This window comes from Neoarius graeffei, chromosome 9 (genome assembly GCF_027579695.1).
Source record: "Neoarius graeffei isolate fNeoGra1 chromosome 9, fNeoGra1.pri, whole genome shotgun sequence".
In the NCBI taxonomy this organism is placed as follows: Eukaryota; Metazoa; Chordata; class Actinopteri; order Siluriformes; family Ariidae; genus Neoarius; species Neoarius graeffei.
The window spans coordinates 33,818,299-33,840,211 of record NC_083577.1 but is presented as its reverse complement, the minus strand read 5'-3'; the positions used below and the strand labels follow the sequence as shown (position 1 = coordinate 33,840,211).

Below are 21,913 nucleotides of genomic sequence, written 5' to 3'. Positions count from 1 at the left end.
CCCAAGAAAATTCTGAAAAAAACCCATCTACATCGCGCGATTACTTGTCTAAGTTTGTTCAGCACCTTGAAGGTGACGTGAGGCAGCGTTATGTGGAAAAGTGTTCCAGGTTGGGGATTGCAGATCCGTACAACTTGCCGCAATCCTTGTTCAGGGAAATTCGGAGCTGCAGTGCCAGCGATTTGCCCGATCTGGCCTACCACGACATTTACAATTTTCTTGTTAATCGTGAATCGTGTTACACTGGCAAAGCCCTCAAAGCTTACAAGAGCCTGGAAGCTTATAAATATTTTGTTGCGGGATGGGTATCCCAGCTATACCTCTGGAAGGTTCCGAAGAAGGAAGTCTACTTGATAACCTCACGGGTAAGTGGCATTAAGACGTTTATCATAAAGAGACTATGCAGGACGTTTTATCGTAGGAATGTTCGAAATCTAAACTCTAAAGTATGAGAAGAAAACAGTAAATCAGAAAGCTGCGCACATTTGCGCAGCTTCCGTGAAAACGTGCGCAGCTTTCTGATTTACTGTTTTCTTCTTGTACTTCCTATGCTTCATGGACTGTAACAGCATTTGCTTATTTAGTAATTTTAATACAGAATTTATTCTGATGAAATTATTCAGACACTCCAACGCCCCCCCCCCCCCCCCCCCCCCAAAAAAAAAAAAAAATCAGATCTGCACAATTCAGCCGTGAAAAAGGCGGCATCCGCCGTTTGCATCCCTGTTTAAACTCGTAGGTTAACCGACTTTAACCGGCTAATGAGGCTCGGTGGTCGGTCAAGATTTTTTTTTAGTTTTCGCCATCCCTACTATGGATTGGCCTTTCAAAGGCATATATGAGCCAAAAAGATAAAAGATTGTCATAGACTAGGCCAGGGTAGTAGGGCTAGGCATAGCCATTTTAAACATTAGAGATCAAGCGGACTGACGGACGCAAACACTGTACTGTCTAGTTTCTAAGTATGCAGTTATCATTCAATCCGAAAATCAACTTAACAGATGTACTAGGAGTATTGAATTAGAAGATTACACCTACCTGATATGAAGTGTTCACTACAAATTCGGCTGGTAGAACTGGGGTACCAGTTTTCTCTTCGCACAGCGGACACCCATTTTGTGCGTCTCTCCTTGTCTGCGGGGAATCTATAAAATGACAGGCCCTCCTTTTGGCCCTGTCTATTGGTACAACCAAATGCTGAACAAGATATAACCATTCTTGAAAGATCTACTCCCACACACTTGATAATTAGAACGGGTTCGTCTAAGTTCTATGCGCGGCCTTGCCGCCCAAGATGGCAGATAAACAAATATCACGTGATGTCACATGCACGCTCTCTATAGCGCTTATCCATCAGGGTCATGGGGGATGCTGAATTAATGACTACCAAGGGTGGTTAGCTGTGACCATGAAGACACCTTGTCACATGACTACAATCAACTGCATCATATTGTTGTCCAATTAGCATGAGTATTTAAGTCACGCATCGTATAGTACACCATGGGGTATTTCAAGTATGTGGTTTAGTGACAAGCCTGGGTAAATTAACTCAGAACAAGTGGTAACCTTCCTAATAAAAGAGCCCCATGGCTTTGTTTTGCTTAGAGAATGAAGGCATCAGGCTCTTTTATTAGGAGGGTTACCACTTGCTCTGATTTAACATACCCCAGTTTGTCACTAAGGCATGAACTTGGAATACACTCTTGTTGTTGTCACACTTATTGTATCATGTTCATGTTACTGTCTTACCTAGTTCATATTATATTTCCTGTTTCATTGTCTTTTTGTTGTATTTGTTTCACTGTAAATAAGCATACCTGCTCTTGCAACCACCTCCATCTGCAATTCCTGACACACTGGATCTGCTTCACACACATTTTCAGTTCTACTGCAGTTCGGTTGTGGTGGCTTAAGGTAGTGAGTTCAGGCCACACCAATTTAATTAGTTGGTTCACAGATTTTTTCAGGAAAAATATGAAGCGAGCGAGCGAAATAAAAATAAAATTTAAAAAATGCTCTGATGGTAAAATTAGCGGTGGAAATAGAGGGCTTTCATAATAGAGAAACAAAACAAACGCTACGTTCACACTGCAAGGCTTAATGCTCAATTCCAATTTTTTTGTGAAATCCGATTTTTTTTGTGAGGTCGTTCACATTAACAAATATATGCGACTTGTATGTGATCCTCAGTATGAACGAAAAGCGACCTAAAAGTGTTCCGCATGCGCATTGCAGGATACGACGACGTCACACGCAGTGAGCATGGCCAGTGTTTACGGAAGTAAAACCGCCCGGTTGCGGTATGACTCATCCAATCTAGCTTGAATAGCTGCATCCCCCCAAATGGAAATCAGCTCCCTAACCTCTGCGTCCTTCCATTGAGAAGATTCAGAACCTTCACAGCCCGAAGCGTCCCTCGCATTGATGTCATGCGCAGGGGCGCAGATACGTTTTTTGAACTGGGAGGGACAAAAAACTGGGGGGGACAAAGCTGCCAGCAAACCAACCCCAAACCCGATATGCCTGTCAAACTTGTTGTTAGTAACCATAGCAACCAAGCTCGAGCTCGCAACCTGTGCAGTCTGCGCAGCTCAACCAACCGAATATCAGTCTTTGTTTTGTTTTATGTGAGTTGTTGCAACTATGTATACACTGCTGTGCACCTCAATAAACCGAATGGTAATTAGTCTTTTGATTTTTCCGTGAGGTTTGCCTTATGCAAAGAAAGACAGCATGGACGTTTTTTCCTCCCTATAAGTGGGGGGGACCGAACGAGGTGAATTTAAATCTGGGTGGGACGAGTCCCACCCTCTATCTGCGCCCGTGATTATGCGCCATGTTGTTGTAACTTTTTTGAGAGACCCGCCGCCTACTTCAGCGCAGAATAGTGACGTTTGTGGCTTGTTGATGACGTGTAAGTCGGATGAATGCGACCTGGCGGTTCAGACTGAAGTCGCATATGAAAAGATCGGATAGGAATCGGAATTAGGACCACATATCCAAACGGCCTGGGTCGGATTTGAAAAAATCGGATCTGTGTCGTTCATATTGTCAATAAAAGATCGGATACAGGTCACATATGGGCAAAAAGATCGGATTTGAGTCACTTCAGCCTGCAGTGTGAACGTAGCCAAAGACAATACATTATTGTTACACATTTCATATGGTTCTTTTAATAGTTTATCTTATTTACTGTAGGCTTTTTTTTTCAGACTATTTTATAATGAGGGTAGCACTAAATAGCGATGCTAATGAACTTGTGGCCCTCCCTAAAATAAATGTATACAATATAAACTATAAAAACTATTTACACTAAATTACAATAAAAACAATACGATAATCATATTAATAGATATAAATAAGAAATTATTATAAAATTATATTACAAAATGATATAAAAGACGCTGCTCAGAAAACGCCCGCTCTCTGAGAAATTCCTTAAAGGGCATAAGCTGTTCGATTTGCCTTGTAGAGAGAGGGAGAGTATTCCAAAGGCGGGTAGCAGAAACAGAAAAAGTGCGCCCGCCTTCTGTCTCCTTTCTGTATTTCGGGCAGCGAAGATTAAGATCAGCATAGCGCATGCGTCTTTTATTGACGTAGCTATTTAGAACAAGTTGCTCACTTAAAAAGGTAGGAACGTTACCATAAATCCGCTTATGAACAAGAGCGCATTTGTTTATCTTAAACTGTTCGTGTACTGGAATCCATCCAAGTCTATTAAACAGTTCCACAGATGATGCTCGCGGTTCTGCGAAAAGAATAACTCTGGCAGCGCGCTTCTGTAATTTAAGAATTTGATTTAGACATTCTTTATCGCACTCAGACCATACTGCACTACTATAATTAATGATTGGTTGAATTAAAGCATTATAGTATTGTTTACGTTGTGCTAACGGCAAAAACGATCTTATTTTCCTTAGAATTGCAATACGGGAGGCCACTTTTTTTACATATTTTTTTTCTACATGTTCGTGAAACGAAAGTTCACTATCTATATCAAGTCCAAGTAATGTTGCACTTGAGACATTATCTAGTGCTGTGGCGCTATTGCCCGCCTTAACGCACAGTTCTACACTTGTCTTCGAAGCAAGGCGCTTGCCCGTGATCGTCAGGACCTTTGTCTTCTTCTCATTTAGGAAGAGCTTGTTGGCATTAGCCCATGACTCGATCTCTCTTAATGACGTATTGAGAGTCATTCAGAAGGTGCAAATTCATTCAAACTCATTTTTCTGTCACGAAAACAGTTTATCACAGCAACGAGTGACTAATAGCATTAGAGCGACAAGATCGCGCTGTTTCACCAGATATGCCGACGGTAGCCTATGTGACTAAAACTCCGCGATCAATTTAACCGAGATGAATATTCATCAACGTGCAGTTAGGTGAATCGGGCTAGAGTAAGAGCAGATTTTTTTGCATGAGAAACAGGAGGTGTGTTGCGTGAGGGCATGAGAGGGCAGTCATACATGTGTGTCTCACGCTCACTACATAACAGTCAGCAGCCCTGCTCAAGAGGGATGCTACCCAGAAAAAATGAACAAGGGAATAAACCCAGTAGGCCTACAGTAAATTTGTGTCATGTATTGTCCTTGTCAGCAGGGCTAGCTCTGGCTGCACGTCTTTTATCAGGCAAACCAGTAAACAGATAGGCTAAATAAACGATTGAATTACAGTCAATTGAACATCTACAATGCACAGAAAAAAAGATTTGACCAGGAGTAGGCTACTTCTGATGGCTAAATACTTCGAATGATTTTTTGTTTGCCCCTCACATCAATTAATGAAATGTATATAAATCAAACCCACCTCCACAGAGTTGTTGTCTAAGTTGGCACATCGCAGGGTAACAAGCTCACGGCATCTTGAGTACAACTGTGCAAAGTTTTCCCCCTCTTGAATTTCGACACACCTGTCAAAGATTTTACGCTTCTGTTCGCTGAATATCCTAACAATCACAAACACAGGCTTTGCAGGATTCCCCTCCACAGGCATGTTTCTTCCACAAGTCTTTATCTAAAGTGAAAGGGGCGATTTGATTGGTTTTCGATGTCACGTGACCTCAACCTGCAGTCTTCAGTATTTTGAACCATCAGCCACGATGTTTTTCTGTTGGTGGGAGTTTGATTTTGATTTTATTTTATTTTTTTCATTTTGCATTTTCTTCAAGTGGCGATTCCGAGAAAGAACTAATCGAATTGGTGTGGCCTCAAATAATGACAGCATCGCTGTGCTACTGAGCCACACCATTGAGCAACATATGAAACCAACTTCTGCTCACCTCAGTGGTAAATCACATTGGATATCAGTGTCTGTAAAATGAGTAAATATAAATATGGTTTGTTTGGTAGAAAGGACCTCCTCATGAACTTGCAGTGGACCTAGGCTGTGGGACGGGACAGAACACTCGTCTGCTGGCCCCTCACTTCCAGAAAGTTGTGGGCATTGATGTCAGCGAGTGCCAGGTGGAGGAAGCCAAGGCAGTGCCAGGGTTTGCAAATGTCACCTACAGGTCTGCAGTGAAGCATTTTCTGCTGCCTCTTCTTGAATTTATGTGAAAAGTTTAATGTGAGGAGATGATGATACATTGTGCACCAGGAATCGTTTAAATTTGTCATGACAATATGAACTTCTTTAGCTACACTTTGACAAAGTGGTGCGACCAAATGTTACACCCAGGTTATTATAACACAAACAGGTAGATTAAGAAATATAAAGTCTGAATGATATTGAGAGTTGATGCTACTTGTATGTCCTGCCATTGTGCTCATCACAGGTCAGGTCCAGCCGAGGAGCTGCCATTTCCTGATGGTTCTGTGGATTTACTGACTGCGGCATCTGCAGCTCACTGGTTCGATACTGAGCGTTTCCTGAAGGAGGCAGCACGTGTGTTGAAGCCTCATGGCTGTATTGCTCTTCTGGGCTACACTGATGAGTTCAGACTGCATTATGGCTCCTGTGGGGACAAACTGAGCAGCATTTGTGAAGAGGTGAGAACATGAAGGACACTGCCTGTCAAAAATTTTGGGGTACCTTTTGGACAAGAATGTCTCCTCATCATAACGTACAACATTTGGCCAAAAGTATGTGGACGCCTGACAACCATACCCATATGCGTTCCTTCTCCAAACTGTTGCCAAAAAGTGGAAAAAACACAATTGCCTAGATTGTCTTTGTGTGCTATAGCATTAAGATATCCATTTACTGGAACTAAAGGGCCCAAACCTGTTCTAGCATGATGGTGCCCCATGCACACAGCAAGCTCCATGAAGACATGGTTTTCCAAGACTGGACTGGAGGACTTTGAGTGACCTACGCAGAGCCCTGAGCTCAACCCCACTGAACACCTTTGTGATGAATTGAAATGCTTACTGTGCACCAGGCCTCCCTTGCCTGACCTCATTGTCCAACCTCACTAAGGCCAAGTTTACATTAGACCGTATCTGTCTCGTTTTCTTCGCGGATGCACTGTCCATTTACATTAAAACGCCTGGAAACGCCAGGAAACGGGAATCCGCCAGGGTCCACATATTCAATCCAGATCGTGTCTGGTCCGGTGCTGTGTAAACATTGAGAATATACAGATACGCTGTGCTGAGCTCTAGCTGGCGTCGTCATTGGACAACGTCACTGTGACATCCACCTTCCTGATTCGCTGGCGTTGGTCATGTGACGCGACTGCTGAAAAACGGCGCGGACTTCCGCCTTGTATCACCTTTCATTAAAGAGTATAAAAGTATGAAAATACTGCAAATACTGATGCAAATACTGCCCATTGTGTAGTTATGATTGTCTTTAGGCTTGCCATCCTTCCACTTGCAAGTGGTAAGTGACTTGCGCACAGCGGCTCAGTCCCGAATCACTGCTCGTGCGCTTCACTCGCGCACTCTGTGAGCTGCGCAGGGCCGGAGTGCGCACCCTCCAGAGGGCACTCGCTGTTCAGGGCGGAGTGATTTGGAGCGCAGCCGCTGAGGAGGAAGCGATGAGCCGCACTGACACATTTCAACTTGCGTGCCGAATTAGTCATGTGATTAGCGTATCCGTGTATTGGCGTTGCTGTGTGCACGCGAATCGTGTATTGGCTTTGCTGTGTGCACGCGAATCGTTTTTAAAAACGTTAATCTGATGATCCGCTGATACGGTCTAATGTAAACCCCACCTAATGCTTGTGTGGCTGAATGAACACAAACCCCCATAGTCATGTTCCAAAATCTTGTGCAAAGCCTTCCCAGAAGAGTGGAGGTCATTATAACAGCAAAGTGGGGACTCAATCTAGAATGTGATGTTCAGCAAGCACATATGTATGTGATTCTCAGGTGTCCACATACATTTGGCCATATAATGTATCTTCCCATGGCTATGATTACTCATTCTCAACCAATTCCTTTTCTTCATTAATCTCAGTCAAAGGTAAATTACTAAAAATGGCAGTGACAGATCGGGTTAATGCATTTGTCACTCAAACACAAAATTAGCTTACAGTTATTGCATGTTTGTGCAAATATAAAGAAATTAAACCTGAACCACAAAAGAAAATGTATTGATACCTTTTTGCCACTCAAAATCCTAGATAGATTTTTTTTTTTGTACATGTATTACTATTATAGTCCAGTACAGTGGTATCTTCTTCTTTTTGTATTTCTTCAGGTGAAGGAGGTTATCATGCCTTATGCTAGTCCCCGGGTGGTGATCGCCAGTAGTAGACTACAGGCTTTATTTGAAGCTATACCCTTCACTGACAAAGAGAGGTACATGCAAAAAATAATAATAAAATAAAATATGGAAATTAACTGAACATGGAGAAGAAAAAGTTGAGACAATTTTATTATTTAATAAATTATTAAATTAAATTATGCAGAATGCACTGTACTTCAGAAGCACTTTAAGTCTGTTATCTGCATCAGCTTGCATTCAAAAACTACTGTCCACAAGCTATAATTCATCAGGACCAAATCAGGATCATATCCTCACAATGGGCCTCATTTATCAAGCTACTAGATATGACTGGATTTATTCATAAAATCTTTTAAATGAGTGTTTACACAAGAAACTGGTGTTCATGAAAAGCCTGTAATTTCGGAAAACGGTTTGTATCCTACTTATGCTCCTGAGTGTTTGTAAATTTACAGATAAGAAGACTAACTCATGTAAAACTCAACTAGACCAACTACAAGTCATCTAATTTGCATGGATTATTGCACTTTTATGTGAGGAATATAAGAAATAGTTTTGTTATTTGCAGTATTCAACAGACCCTTATCCTTCCTGTTTTAATAAGACATACTTATAAAAGAGCTTTGGAGTCTATCAGAAGCACATCCTCATGCTAGTTCACTAGGTCAGGGATTAAGAACACCATCAAGAACATTTTGTGAAACCAGTCATTTTATATTATTGGCATTAATTAAAGATTATGAAAAAGAAAGCAAGCCAACACAAACTTAATAAATTAAGACAAATAAAACTAATCATTCAATTATGATGAAATAAATGCTTCCATATAAATGAAGGATAGGCCAGTCTGTCTGTGCATAGCCAAGAACAAATGCCTCAGCTGACAAAAGACTTGGTGCTTGTTTCTACATGTTAATATTACACACTCTGTGGCCAAAGGTTTGCGGACAGTGGTGCTTGAAAGTTTGTGAACCCTTTTAGAATTTTCTATATTTCTGCATAAATATGGCCTAAAACATCATCAGATTTTCACGCAAGTCCTAAAAGTAGATAAAGAGAACCCAGTTAAACAAATGAAACAAAAATATTATACTTGGTCATTTAGTTATTGAGGAAAATGATCCAATATTACATATCTGTGAGTGGCAAAAGTATGTGAACCTCTAGGACTAGCAGTTAATTAGAAGATGAAATTAGAGTCAGGTGTTTTCAATCAATGGGATGGCAATCAGGTGAGAGTGGGCACCCTGTTTTATTTAAGGAACAGGGATTTACAAAGTCTGATCTTCACAACACTTTTGTGGAAGTGTATCATGGCACAAACAAAGGAGATTTCTGAGGACCTCAGAAAAAGCGTTGTTGATGCTCATCAGGCTGGAAAAGGTTACAAAATCATCTCTAAAGAGTTTGGACTCCACCAATCCACAGTCAGACAGATTGTGTACAAATGGAGGAAATACAAGATCATTGTTACCCTCCCCAGGAGTGGTTGATCAACAAAGATCACTGCAAGAGCAAGGTGTGTAATAGTTGGCGAGGTCACAAAGGATCCCAGGGTAACTTCGAAGCAACTGAAGGCCTCTTTCACATTGGCTAATTTTAATGTTCATGAGTCCACCATCAGGAGAACACTGAGCAACAATGGTGTGCATGGCAGGGTTGCAAGGAGAAAGCCACTGCTCTCCAAAAGAACATTGCTGCTCGTCTGCAGTTTGCTAAAGATCACATGGACAAGCCAGAAGGCTATTGGAAAAATGTTTTGTGGATGGATGAGACCAGAATAGACTTTTTGGTTTAAATGAGACGCTTTGTGTTTGGAGAAAGGAAAACACTGCATTCCAGCATAAGAACCTTATCCCATCTGTGAAACATCATGGTTTGGGCCTGTTTTGCTGCATCTGGGCCAGGACGGCTTGCCATCATTGATGGAACAATGAATTCTGAATTATACCAGCGAATTCTAAAGGAAAATGTCAGGACATCTGTCCATGAACTGAATCTCAAGAGAAGGTGGGTCATGCAGCAAGACAACGATGCTAAGCACACAAGTCTTTCTACCAAAGAATGGTTAAAGAAGAATAAAGTTAATGTTTTGGAATGGCCAAGTCGAAGTCCTGACCTTAATCCAATCGAAATTTTGTGGAAGGACCTGAAGCGAGCAGTTCATGTGAGGAAACCCACCAACATCCCAGAGTTGAAGCTGTTCTGTACGGCGGAATGGGCTAAAATTCCTCCAAGCCGGTGTGCAGGACTAATCAACAGTTACCAGAAACGTTTAGTTGCAGTTATTGCTGCACAAGGGGGTCACACCAGATACTGAAAGCAAAGGTTCACATACTTTTGCCACTCACAGATATGTAATATTTAATCATTTTCCTCAATAAATAAATGACCATATTTATACAGAAATATAGAAAATTCTAAAAGGGTTCACAAACTTTCAAGCACCACTGGATATTTGACCATCACACCTATATTTGTACCTTCCCCAAACTGTTGTCACAAAAACACTGGTGGTTGGAAGAACACTATTGTACAGGATGACTTTGTATGCTGTTACATTGCAATTTGACTTCACTGAAACTAAAGGGCCCAAACCCATTCCAGCATGACAAGGTTGGAGTAGAAGCTTTGACCTCGACCCCATTGCTCCAAAATCTAGTGGACAGCCTTCCCAGACGAGTGGGGTGTCCAAAAAGCACATTTGAGTGTGATTCAATTGTCTACAAACCAATACAAATGGTATTGTATATATTGTTAAATAAGTTTATTGGCATAGAAGTGAGACAAAATAGCATGATTTGTTTGGCCCCTGACACCATTATATTGCTAAATATGTAACTGTGGTTTAATCTTTTATATATATTTTTTACTTATGAATTCTGTACCTGAACTTAGATAAAAAAAAAAAAAAATGCATCTTTCGTTGTCTAACATTAAGGTAACTCTTTATAGGGTAGTCATACTAGAGGTGGAATGAGCCGGAATGCCGTCGGAATGAAAATTCTTCGTATATTCCGGGATATTCGAAGTGCATTCTAAAAATTCTGACTGCATTCTGAGTGCATTCCAAACATTCGGGCCCATTCTTGTGGCCGGCCCGAATGTTTTGCTCATGCTCAAAACATTCGAGGTGCATTCGAAGAGGAGAAATATTGAACGGCATTCAAAGAGTATTCTGACTGCATTCTGAATATTCTTACGGCATTCCAACAGCATTCGAAACATTCTGATCGCGTTCGAGGGAAAAATCGAAATACCAAGCCACTTCAAATCCTGCCAGAATGTCCCGAATGTGCCTCGAATGAGCCGGAATGCCGTTGGAATGAAAATTATTTGTATATTCTGGGATATTCGAAGTACATTCTAAGTATTCGAGCTGCATTCTCTTTGAATTCTTAGACGTTCGAAACATATTTGGCGGCTATTCTGGGAGCATTCTGACTGCATTTGAGGTGAGTTCATACAGCATTCGAGGCACCTTCCAACCAGACTTCGGGTGGTATTCGGGCAGCAATCAAACTGCACTCGTGCGACATTCGAAGTGTATTCTTAATATTCTTACTGGATTCTAAGAGCATTCTAGGTATTCCTACTGTGTTCCAACTACATTTGAACTGCATTCGAAAGCTAATACACCTGGAATGTGCAAGAATCATTCGAGGCGGGTTCAAAGCGCATTTTAAGGCCCTGTCCACACGGCAACGGATTCAGGTGAATCTGATAAAATTGTTTATCATTTCGGCCTGGCGTCCACATGGCACCAGCGTTTTGGGTGCCCCAAAACGAAATCTTTTGAGAACGGGTTCCAGAGTGAAAAAATCTGGCAACGGCGCCATTGCGAAGTCGTCTGGATGAGTAGAATGGATTTGTTTACGATGACGTCACAACCACATGACTGTCAGTGCTTCACGCCGGGTAGAAGTGTAACGAACTCGATGCGAGTTGTCAACAAATCCTATAACTTGGTTCATGAAACACGCTTACAAAATATTTTCACTGCGAATATTTATTGTGTAATGGTGCAAAGTGAGAGAGAGAGAGAATAGCCCTTAGGGCAGAGTCTTTAGTCCAAACACTGCAGAAGCAGTACCAAACCGCGCACCGCCCGTGCGCTTTCCAAAAACAAAAACAATCCTGCCAGCAAACATAGGAAAAAAAAAAAAGAGCGATCTCACCTCTTCAGATGTTGGTTTAAGTCTGACAATACATTCCTCAAAAAGGGCGTAGAAGAACAAAGTAATCCATCAACGTGTAGCATTCAATTTATTCCGGACCATTAAAGAATTCTGGAGGATATCAGAATGTTGGTGTACCGGCTTCTATCTACCCCCATTCATTCCTCTTTCCGCGTCTTTCGTTTTACGCTACTGATTAATAATCAAAACTTTATGTGGCTGATGCTACAGAAGAAGGGGTTTATGCGCATGCGTCTACTTCTTCTATTGTTCTGGTGTCTCCGATGGGACCGTCTTACAGCGCACGTAGAGGTGTGGCATGTGTATTGCATCGTTTTCAGCAAGCGTTGCGTTGCCATATGAACCTGATATTTTACTGATCCGTTGCCCATGTGGACGCGATATTTTAAAAAAAAAATCTCGTTGCCGTTGTCGTGTGGATGTAGCCTAAGTATTCGAATGGCATTCTTACAAAGCTGTAAGAATGCTGGTCAGTTTGAAATTCCTGCCCGAATGTGGCACGAATTTTGAAATATTTTTCATTCCGGCTGGTTCTGCTTGATTCCTGCTAATTCCGAATAAGTGTGACGGGGGCCTTATGGATGTCATACATGCCTGATGTGTCATACAGGGTAGAGTTTATGCTTACAGTAAGAATTGATCTGGTCTCTTTGCAGCAATGCTTCCCCAAACCATAACTCGTTTACCTTCTTGTTCAACATTGTGAACATTATTTCAGTGTCTGAGCCAAAAAGCAAGCTTGATCAGTGCAATTTATTGAAGCATTCATTCCCGCCAAACAACATATAACATTTGAATTGATGAGTTTATCATTCAGGTGGGGAGAATTGTTCCTGAGCTACAAGTATCACCTATATTAAGGTTCAGCAGTAACACAGTGCTTGCTGTATTCTAAGCAGCACATGGAACCAACCCTTGGAAAATTTTTCTCAATAAAAACTATTCAGAGATTTTGCCCAGAACACAAAATTAGTTAGTAGTCAGCAGTCATTTGTGATTCACACTGTTGTCACCTTCCCACTATAAGAGTGATTACAGATGTAATTGGCTAGTTAAAATTTTAATAATAGCTGTAGGTAAGTGACTAAGGTGTAATTAATTTCTCTTGCAGCTACTGATCAACTATTATAGTATACAGTGGGGAAATAAATTATTTACTCATTCATGTTTTACATTGGATTTTGCCAACCACAGGTGGGTTGCATCTGACGTCACATCTGCCTCATTAGATATGCAAGACATGAAGTGATGGTTAGCTAAGCTCGCTGATCACAAAGCATTACTATTGCTGGGGCGCCTTGCTAGTCGTTAAAATGCCTCACGCTTGCGCTGTTTTGTGCTGTCCGAATCGATCAAACCGTGAAACTGATGAGTTTTTTTTTTTTTTTTTCCCAGTTCCCCATGAAGTCATAAAAAAGGATGAAAGAACAAAGGATTTTACCAAAAGACAATGAGAAAGGTGGCTCTTGAACCTTTCGTTGCGATGTAGGGGAGTGGAGTCAAAAAACGCTTCAGTTTGCAGTGATGGTGAAAGTTTTGTAAATTCCTCTGATTTTATTTAATTTGTTTTTGTAAATGATGTTTCTCACCATCTTCTGTTATTTCATGATGTTTTGAAGTTAAGGACATGCTTAAGTCCGCAGATGTGTTTTTATTTACGGTTTGATCGTGGTCGCCATATTGTAAACGAACGTGTCTGTTTTCACTTTGTGTATCAGGAACACCTAGCAATCTTTACAAGGACGATGATGTAGATTGGGCTCCTACACTGAACTAGATAGATAAGATAATCGAGATGATCCATGTAAACACAAAAGCAGAGCTCACGATTTAACGGCACGAAACTGCTTCTCTGGCCATGCAGTTACAGTGAGCCATGATAACGTCTCCGTCCTGATTCACCAATACACAGGTCTTTAAAGGGGTTTCTGTGGATCTTTGTGAATGATTTACCTGGAAGAGTAGCCCAGGGAGGATTGGGAATCGAGTGGCTGTGGTTTGTTTTCACCCGATACTAAAACTTGTAGTGTCCTAGCAAACATCACAAAGACGCATACAAAAAGCCCAAAAATGCCACTTACCCAGGCATAAACGATACAGGATTTATCTTGTAGTGTCCTAATCCTCAGATCTTTAACCCAGCCACATATAAAAAGTTGTACACCTCCATGCTCGTCCAGGTTTTCATCTGTGTGTCCGTGTAGAACGATGTCTGCAGCACCAGGTTGTTTGAGATGTTGGGAAACTCAACGGACGGAGAATTTTCCAACTTGTAGGAAAAATCCTTCTTTGTTAGCATGTAAGGATCTATCCCATTGAGTGGTTTCTATATCCACTTATTTAAAATATACTTTTTGGTTTTAATAACTTGCTTGTTTGCTGTACACAAAAATGGCAATAAGTTCTTGTGTTAATGGACCAGACTCCACTTTTGGATCATTAATCCCTTTTGACTGAGAATGCGCTGCATGCATGGTTTGGCTTCTGGCACATCCATACAGTTTTAAATACAATACCTACAATTAAAAACAATCTGTTTTTATTGCATTTATTTAATTCCTGGGTTCCCATCTGTAACAGGGAGTGATGTTGCGTTCAATTAATACACTTTACAATAGATTATTGGATTCTAATAGAATAGATAAGCCAAAATAATTGGGGATCTTTTTTCATAGGCCCCGACTCGTTACAATGTGAATAGGTGGGCCTCAGAGTAGAAAAGGTTGAGAATCCCTGGCCTAGATTAAAATCTACGCTACATCATAGTCATAACTAACGTTTGTGTGGTATCTTTTTTTTGGCTTAACCTTTAACTTGTGTGTTCTTGGGAAGGATTGAAAGAATTCCACTGAAGATGGAGATGACGGTTGCAGGTGCAGTCGGCTTTGTGGAGTCTTTCTCTTTTTGTCAGACGTACTTTAAGACAGATCCCCAAGCTGCAGCTGCTCTTTTAGAGTCAATGATGACACGGTAATCAGTTTGCTAGTAATTCAATCTATTATATAATTGCTATAACAAGATGATAACAGGAACTAATTTTTCTTGAGGACATTTCATGACATTTAAGCCAAGTATAAACAGATAAAAAGTACAATGTGTTCCTTATTAAATAAAAAAATTTAATCATTGGCAAATTAATATACAATAGCATAAGGGGAATAAAACACTTTGGGATGTGCTGTTATTAGATTATAATCTTTAGGGTAATACCATCACACCAACCCAATGTTGATTATTTCCCTATAACAACATGCCCCGGTGTGTTTTATTTCTTGCATATTATCAACTCCTGTGTATGTTGTGCTCTACAGGAAATCTGTTCTTACTAAAAACATCTGTTTGCATTGTGTTTATAGATCCAAATAACACATTCATCTGTTTCAGGCTTTTAAAGGAAATGGGCGTCTCGTCACCTGACACTAAGTTAGAGTTCACAACAGACTTCTATTGTGTGCTGGCATGTAAATCACAGTGAAGAGAAACACTGACTTGAAGGAGGACTAACATGATAGTCACAGTATATTTTTCATAGGTATCTACCATAATGATGTTTGTGCACTATTAAATGAATCAGTCATTAGTAGCAATGTACCTTATCTACCACATATTTGCACATTAAGTGTTAAGACATAGTAAATGGTGTCTAGAGGTATAGTCAAATTATAAAAGTTAATAAAATATTTATTTTACATTTGTGATTTGGAACAGTTTATTAAAAGCTTACAACTGAACTCTTGCTCTGAACATTACATTCAAAAGCCTAAATGCCTAGAAACAGTATTGCCAGAGTAATAAACACTTGGTGTATGAGGTGAATGTAAGTTTACAACTTATTTCAGGCTGTTCCTAAGTCCCAGCAGACTGAAATCCAGCCCGGTCTGTTGATTTTTACCTGCTCAGAGACCGTTCAACTCGGCCTTTAATTGGCAGGTTTGGGAGGAAATTAACGAAGTCCACACACTGTTAATGCTCTACAGAAAGGGCATTTAATACACAACGTTTTGGCCAGCAGCCTTCTTCAGGTGTTCAAACAAAGTGCAGGTAAACTCAGTGGGTGAAAGAAACAGCCCACATGAGTGCGTTCCCCTTGTTTTTCAGTAGACAAGTACAATCCCAAAAAACTTTCACAAAAACACATAATGAATAACAGCATATACAATCCTAGAACAATCACAACAGACAGTTTCTTTAAAAAGGCCGTATATCAAAATCTTCATTTAGACTGTGGTGATTTTGTATCCTAAATGTAACCACACACACGCACATGCCTTGATGTCATCATATAAATAATAATTTGGTTTATGATGATTGTATTTTGATTCATATGTAACCGCACATACTTTGATGTAATCACATCAGCAATAATGTGATTTATGTTGATTTATATATTAATTCAAAGCCAAATAATGTTGATTTTCAGGAAAGAATAAATGAAGTTATTATATTAAAAATAATACATTTATTTATGAATTATCATAATTACAGTAAAATACAGTAAAGATGTAGAGTTTGTTTGTTTGTCCTGAAAGGTTGCTTTATGCTAAATCACAGGCCTATTCAAAAAAGCATATTATCCTAATTCCAGTGCCTGCAGCGTTATTATATGTTGTAATGAGTTAGCCAAGGCTGCGCTGAATTAAGCAATTGTTCATTCTGGAGTGTTTTGCATGCTAATGTAATAAATTTTATCAAATTATTCTGAATCGGGTATTGTTGCAACACAAGCTGCAATATGCATCATTTTTTTTAAATCCTATGTTGTGGTAGACTGGCTAAGGCCATGATTGTACCCTATCATGTGTTGTGCTAGTTTGCACCTGCAACTTGTATCAATCTTCAAGCTGATTTGACTCCCGTCATTTTGAATCATGTATTGTACACTCGGAGTACTGTGTTGTTCATGACATATCACTTCTTATCATATGTTTTGATTCTTCCTGAATTGACCAATCATACTGGAAAATTTGGTTCGGTTGATACAAGATATGAGAAGCGTGAGATGTACTGCCCAACAGAAAATGTTGAAGTGTTGTGACATGACATGTTAACTAATGAGATTATTTGTCCACTTTTTTTTTTTTTTTAAAGTGTGTAAAATGAGAACTTTGTGATTTTGAGTCGGTTCACTCTGCAGACAGAATTTTGCTTTTATTAATTGATTTTAATAAAAGTTTAAACTTTTCTGCAACCTCTTTGACTTTGAATCATTTTAGCTTGGGAGAGTTTAAGTTTTGAGAGTTTTCATGACAAGACCCGAAGGGGTAAGAGTGTTAAATGTAGAATGCCTCTCTTTGTTATAAAGGTCTTTTATGGTCAAAGTTTCTCAATCTTCTCAATACCAACATAATACAGTATGTCACATTATGACTGCCTCCTCCAGGGAGGAGATGGGCTGAGTAGAGGGTCATGCTCAATAGAGAGGAAGGCAAGAGAAAAGTCAGAACACAGCCTTGTTGCAGTGTGAGCTGGGTGTCTTTAGATATGCTGCTGCTGTTTCATGAGGCATCCTGTGGAGATTGGCTAATGCTCACAAATGTTGGTCTCCCTCAAAGCAATGCAGGTTCCACATCTGGACAGCCAGTTATACTATGCTGCACCTTACATGTGAAGCTGCACAAACATCTCATTCTCATCTCATTATCTCTAACCGCTTTATCCTGTTCTACAGGGTCGCAGGCAAGCTGGAGCCTATCCGAGCTGACTATGGGCGATAACACTTAGTTGAGCAGTTCTTGACATAATATGGATTAGTACAGTTGTGAATAGGGCTATTTACTGTATTTTTATTATTTTTGATGTAAAAAAAATAGTACTCATAGTACTGTTTGATCGCAAACACCTTAAGAAGGCAAGAAATTGCAGTAATTAACTTTTGACGAGGCACACCGGCTAACTGAAAAGCATTCTAGGTGACTACCTTGTGAAGCTGATTAAGATAATGCTAATCATGTGCAAAGCATCATCAAGGTAAATTGTGGCTACTTTCAAGGAATCTAAAATGTGAAACTTTTTTGTTTTTTAACATTTTTTTTTTGTTTACCACATAATTTCATGTCTGTTCCATATGTTATTTCATAGTTTTGATGTCTTCAGTATTGTTCTCATCTCATCTCATTATCTCTAGCCGCTTTATCCTTCTACAGGGTCGCAGGCAAGCTGGAGCCTATCCCAACTGACTACGGGCGAAAGGCGGGGTACACCCTGGACAAGTCGCCAGGTCATCACAGGGCTGACACATAGACACAGACAACCAGTCACACTCACACCTACGGTCAATTTAGAGTCACCAGTTAACCTAACCTGCATGTCTTTGGACTGTGGGGGAAACCGGAGCACCCGGAGGAAACCCACGCGGACACGGGGAGAACATGCAAACTCCGCACAGAAAGGCCCTCGCCGGCCCCGGGGCTCGAACCCAGGACCTTCTTGCTGTGAGGCGACAGTGCTAACCACTACACCACCGTGCCGCCCCCAGTATTGTTCTACAATGTAGAAAATAGTCAAAATACAGAAAAATTGATGAATGAGTAGGTGTGTTCAAACTTTTGACTGGTACATGTACATGAGGAATTTAGCACAAATTAGGCTGACCTAATTACTGTGTTCAAAGTATATTGTTTCAGATTATCAAATGCAGCTATATCAAATCAATCAAAGTCCTTCCCACGCCATGTGGTGCATAGGGCGGCGCCGATCTCCGTTTCCGTAGCCCTCGGTCTCTCGCCTATTACATAGCTAGGGTTACAGTGGGGGGCTAATCCTCTGGTAACCACGAGAGTTTGACTCCCCACTTGCATCTGTATTGCAGTGTGCCTTGCCAGACGGCAGTAGGTACCATTTTTATGATGGTCTTTGGTATGACCCAACTGTGAGTAGAACTCGCAGTCTCCCGATCGAGAGGCGGACACGCTAACCACTAAGCCAACTCGCGATATATATAATCTCATTATCTCTAGCTGCTTTATCCTTCTACAGGGTTGTAGGCAAGCTGGAGCCTATCCCAGCTGACTACGGGCGAAAGGCGGGGTACACCCTGGACAAGTCGCCAGGTCATCACAGGGCTGACACATAGACACAGACAACCATTCACATTCACACCTACGGTCAATTTAGTCACCAGTTAACCTAACCTGCATGTCTTTGGACTGTGGGGGAAACCGGAGCACCCGGAGGAAACCCACACGGACACGGGGAGAACATGCAAACTCCACACAGAAAGGCCCTCGCCGGCCACGGGGCTCGAACCTGGACCTTCTTGCTGTGAGGCGACAGCGCTAACCACTACACCACCGTGCCGCCCTTGCACAAACATTTCCAGAATATAATTCAAAATAGCACTTCTGTTTCCAGCTCGTCCACTGTCATCAGTGCTGTTATTTTACACCCGGTGTCTGTATGAGCTCCTGAAAATGAACATCAATGACATTAATATGATGTGAAAACGCTTGCAAAGCTCCTTCTAGTAAGCTGGAGAAAGGGGTCAGATGGTGTGCTTCATCATGCTCATTGTCATCAACTATGAAGATAAGAAATTACCTATTAATAGAAACACAACACCCAAACTGAAGTGTCCAGAGCGGACACTTCTACGGAAGTCCACTGGTTAGCTATCATGCACGTGCCAGTTTCTTCGCGTGAATGGAGAACTTTTTTGATGTTTGTTTTGTTTTAAGTACCGTCAGTTTTTCTATAGCTGCAGATTTTCTGTGAAATGCTGCAACCTTTGAAATCTTGTCCTGGGTTAATTTATGTTTTGTTCATGTACTGGGGTGGAGCATAACTTATGACTGTATCTGTATATTATGAAATGCACTAGCAGCTCCATTTGTTCTCTATTATTGTTATGTTTCTGAAACATTTTGAGAGCAGATATACACCAATCAGCCATTAAAAGAAAAGAAAAACACTGACAAGTGAAGTGAATAGTGTTGATTATCTCATTACAGTGGCACTTGGCAAGGGGTGGGATATATTAGACAGCAAGAGAACAGTCCGTTCTTGAAGTTGATGTGTTGGAAGCTGGAGAAATGGGCAAGCGTAAGGATCTGAGTAACTTTGACAAGGGCCAAATTGTGATGGCTAGATGACTGGGTCTGAGCATCTCCAAAATGGCACATCTTCTGGTGTGTTCCCAGTATGCAGTGGTTAGTACCTACCAAAAGTGGTCCAAAAATGGACAACCAATGAACCAGCGACAGGGTCATGAGTGTCGAAGGCTCATTGATTCACATGGGGCACGAAGACTAGCCCATATGAGCCAATCCCACAGAAGAGCTACTGTAGAACAAACTACTGAAAAAGTTAATGCTGACACCTTTCTGTTTTAACCAACGTTAACTTTTTCAGCAGTTTGTTTAGAGGGTTGATTCACCAAAAACTTAATATAATCTAAAAGAAAGCCACTTGCTAAAATGGCATCAAGTCTGGACCAAAAATCTACCTCACAGTCAAAAGTATAGTTAAAAGCACCTCCTAAAACATGTTGGGTGGGGGATTGGCAATGCTAAATTGCCCCGAGGTGTGAATAAGTGTGTAAATGTCTGTGTGCGGGCGGCACGGTGGTGTAGTGGTTAGCGCTGTCACCTCACAGCAAGAAGGTCCGGGTTCGAGCCCCGTGGCAGGCGAGGGCCTTTCTGTGTGGAGTTTGCATGTTCTCCCCGTGTCCGCGTGGGTTTCCTCCGGGTGCTCCGGTTTCCCCCACAGTCCAAAGACATGCAGGTTAGGTTAACTGGTGACTCTAAATTGACCGTAGGTGCGAATGTGAGTGTGAATGGTTGTCTGTGTCTATGTGTCAGCCCTGTGATGACCTGGCGACTTGTCCAGGGTGTACCCCGCCTTTCGCCCGTAGTCAGCTGGGATAGGCTCCAGCTTGCCTGCGACCCTGTAGAAGGATAAAGCGGCTAGAGATAATGAGATGAGATGAGATGTCTGTGTGCATGGTGTCCTGCAGTGGACTGATATGCCATCCCAGATGTATTCCCACCAAAGGGCCAGTGTTTCTGGGATAGGCTCTGGGTTCTCCTGTGACAGTGTTACCCATTGCACCACCATGCTACTGCAGTTAAAGTTAAATCCTTGTTAATTAGACTTCTCACACCATGACATTACATTGAATGTCAGTTTTTTTTTCATTTTCTTTTTCATTTTTTAAACAATGTTTTACAATCTTAAATGTATTGCTATCTAATGGCACATTCTTCACATCTTCCTTCCAAGCTTATGCACATATCATCCACAGCAATACATCAGCTCCAGAGTATGAAAATAGTTGCCCTTTTCGTAAACTTATTTGCATTTTTATTTTACATATATTGGGTTTATTTTAAAAGTCATTGTATTAGCTTTTATTAGTGTTATTTTGTCACTTTTGTATATATATATATTTTTTTATGAGCACGTCTGAACTGCAAATTCTGCATGATTGGCACAATGTAGAATTAGCAAATATTTTCGCAAAATGGAAATTAGCACTTTACAAACTATAGATCCATAGCCCATACAAAGCTTCTTTGTAAATAATATCTATATTGAATTGTTATTAATTGGAATACATTTTTAAAAAATGAATGTTTATGTATTGTGGATTTGCTGTTGAGACCAGTATAATTGGAATTGATTTGTCCTTTAGCAGTAAACTTTTGGCACAGCTGACACTGTATTGTGCCTTGTTCAATAAGCCGTCCAGGCTGAAATGTGCTGAACAAACTGTTAAGGTTGAACTGAAATCCTCAGACAACAAGCTTTAGGCATTTTATTCTGATGACTTCAGGAAATGCAGAAATATTTGGTTCCTGACAGAAGCAGCAGGAGTACTTTTTCACACTTCAGGCACTTTGGTCTGTATGAGCACATTTGTTTATGGTAGTGAAATCAGAGCTGTGGGGAATTAAAAATGTGCTGTTTAAGCATAACTGTATAAACTTTACATAACGCATCATATTCTTCAACGCTTTATTAAATAAACAAGGACAAGAAACATTCCATGATAATGGCCCTTTAAAGCATATACGCAGAGCCATGGCCTCACTTTCGTTTATAAATGC

The 21,913-nt window shown here is 40.8% G+C and overlaps 1 protein-coding gene across 3 annotated transcripts in view; it reads left to right on the top strand.

Annotated features, from left to right (window-relative positions):
* The window catches only part of LOC132891600 (uncharacterized), a 53,961-nt gene extending 36,959 nt beyond the window's left edge, over positions 1-17,002 (top strand). Inside the window, exons 3-7 of one of the 3 annotated variants that reach the window (XR_009655340.1) lie at positions 5,349-5,509; positions 5,774-5,987; positions 7,645-7,745; positions 13,266-13,329; positions 14,703-14,787. Coding sequence is in view for 1 of the 3 variants with exons in the window: in XM_060929329.1 (XP_060785312.1) it covers positions 5,349-5,509; positions 5,774-5,987; positions 7,645-7,745; positions 14,703-14,840; positions 15,255-15,345 (705 nt within the window). In the remaining 2 variants the exon portion in view is untranslated. Of the gene's footprint in view, positions 1-5,348; positions 5,510-5,773; positions 5,988-7,644; positions 7,746-13,265; positions 14,170-14,702; positions 14,841-15,254 lie in introns of those variants that run through there. The other 2 variants (XR_009655339.1, XM_060929329.1) reach the window with 2 other exon arrangements.
* The last annotated feature ends 4,911 nt before the right edge of the window (positions 17,003-21,913 follow it).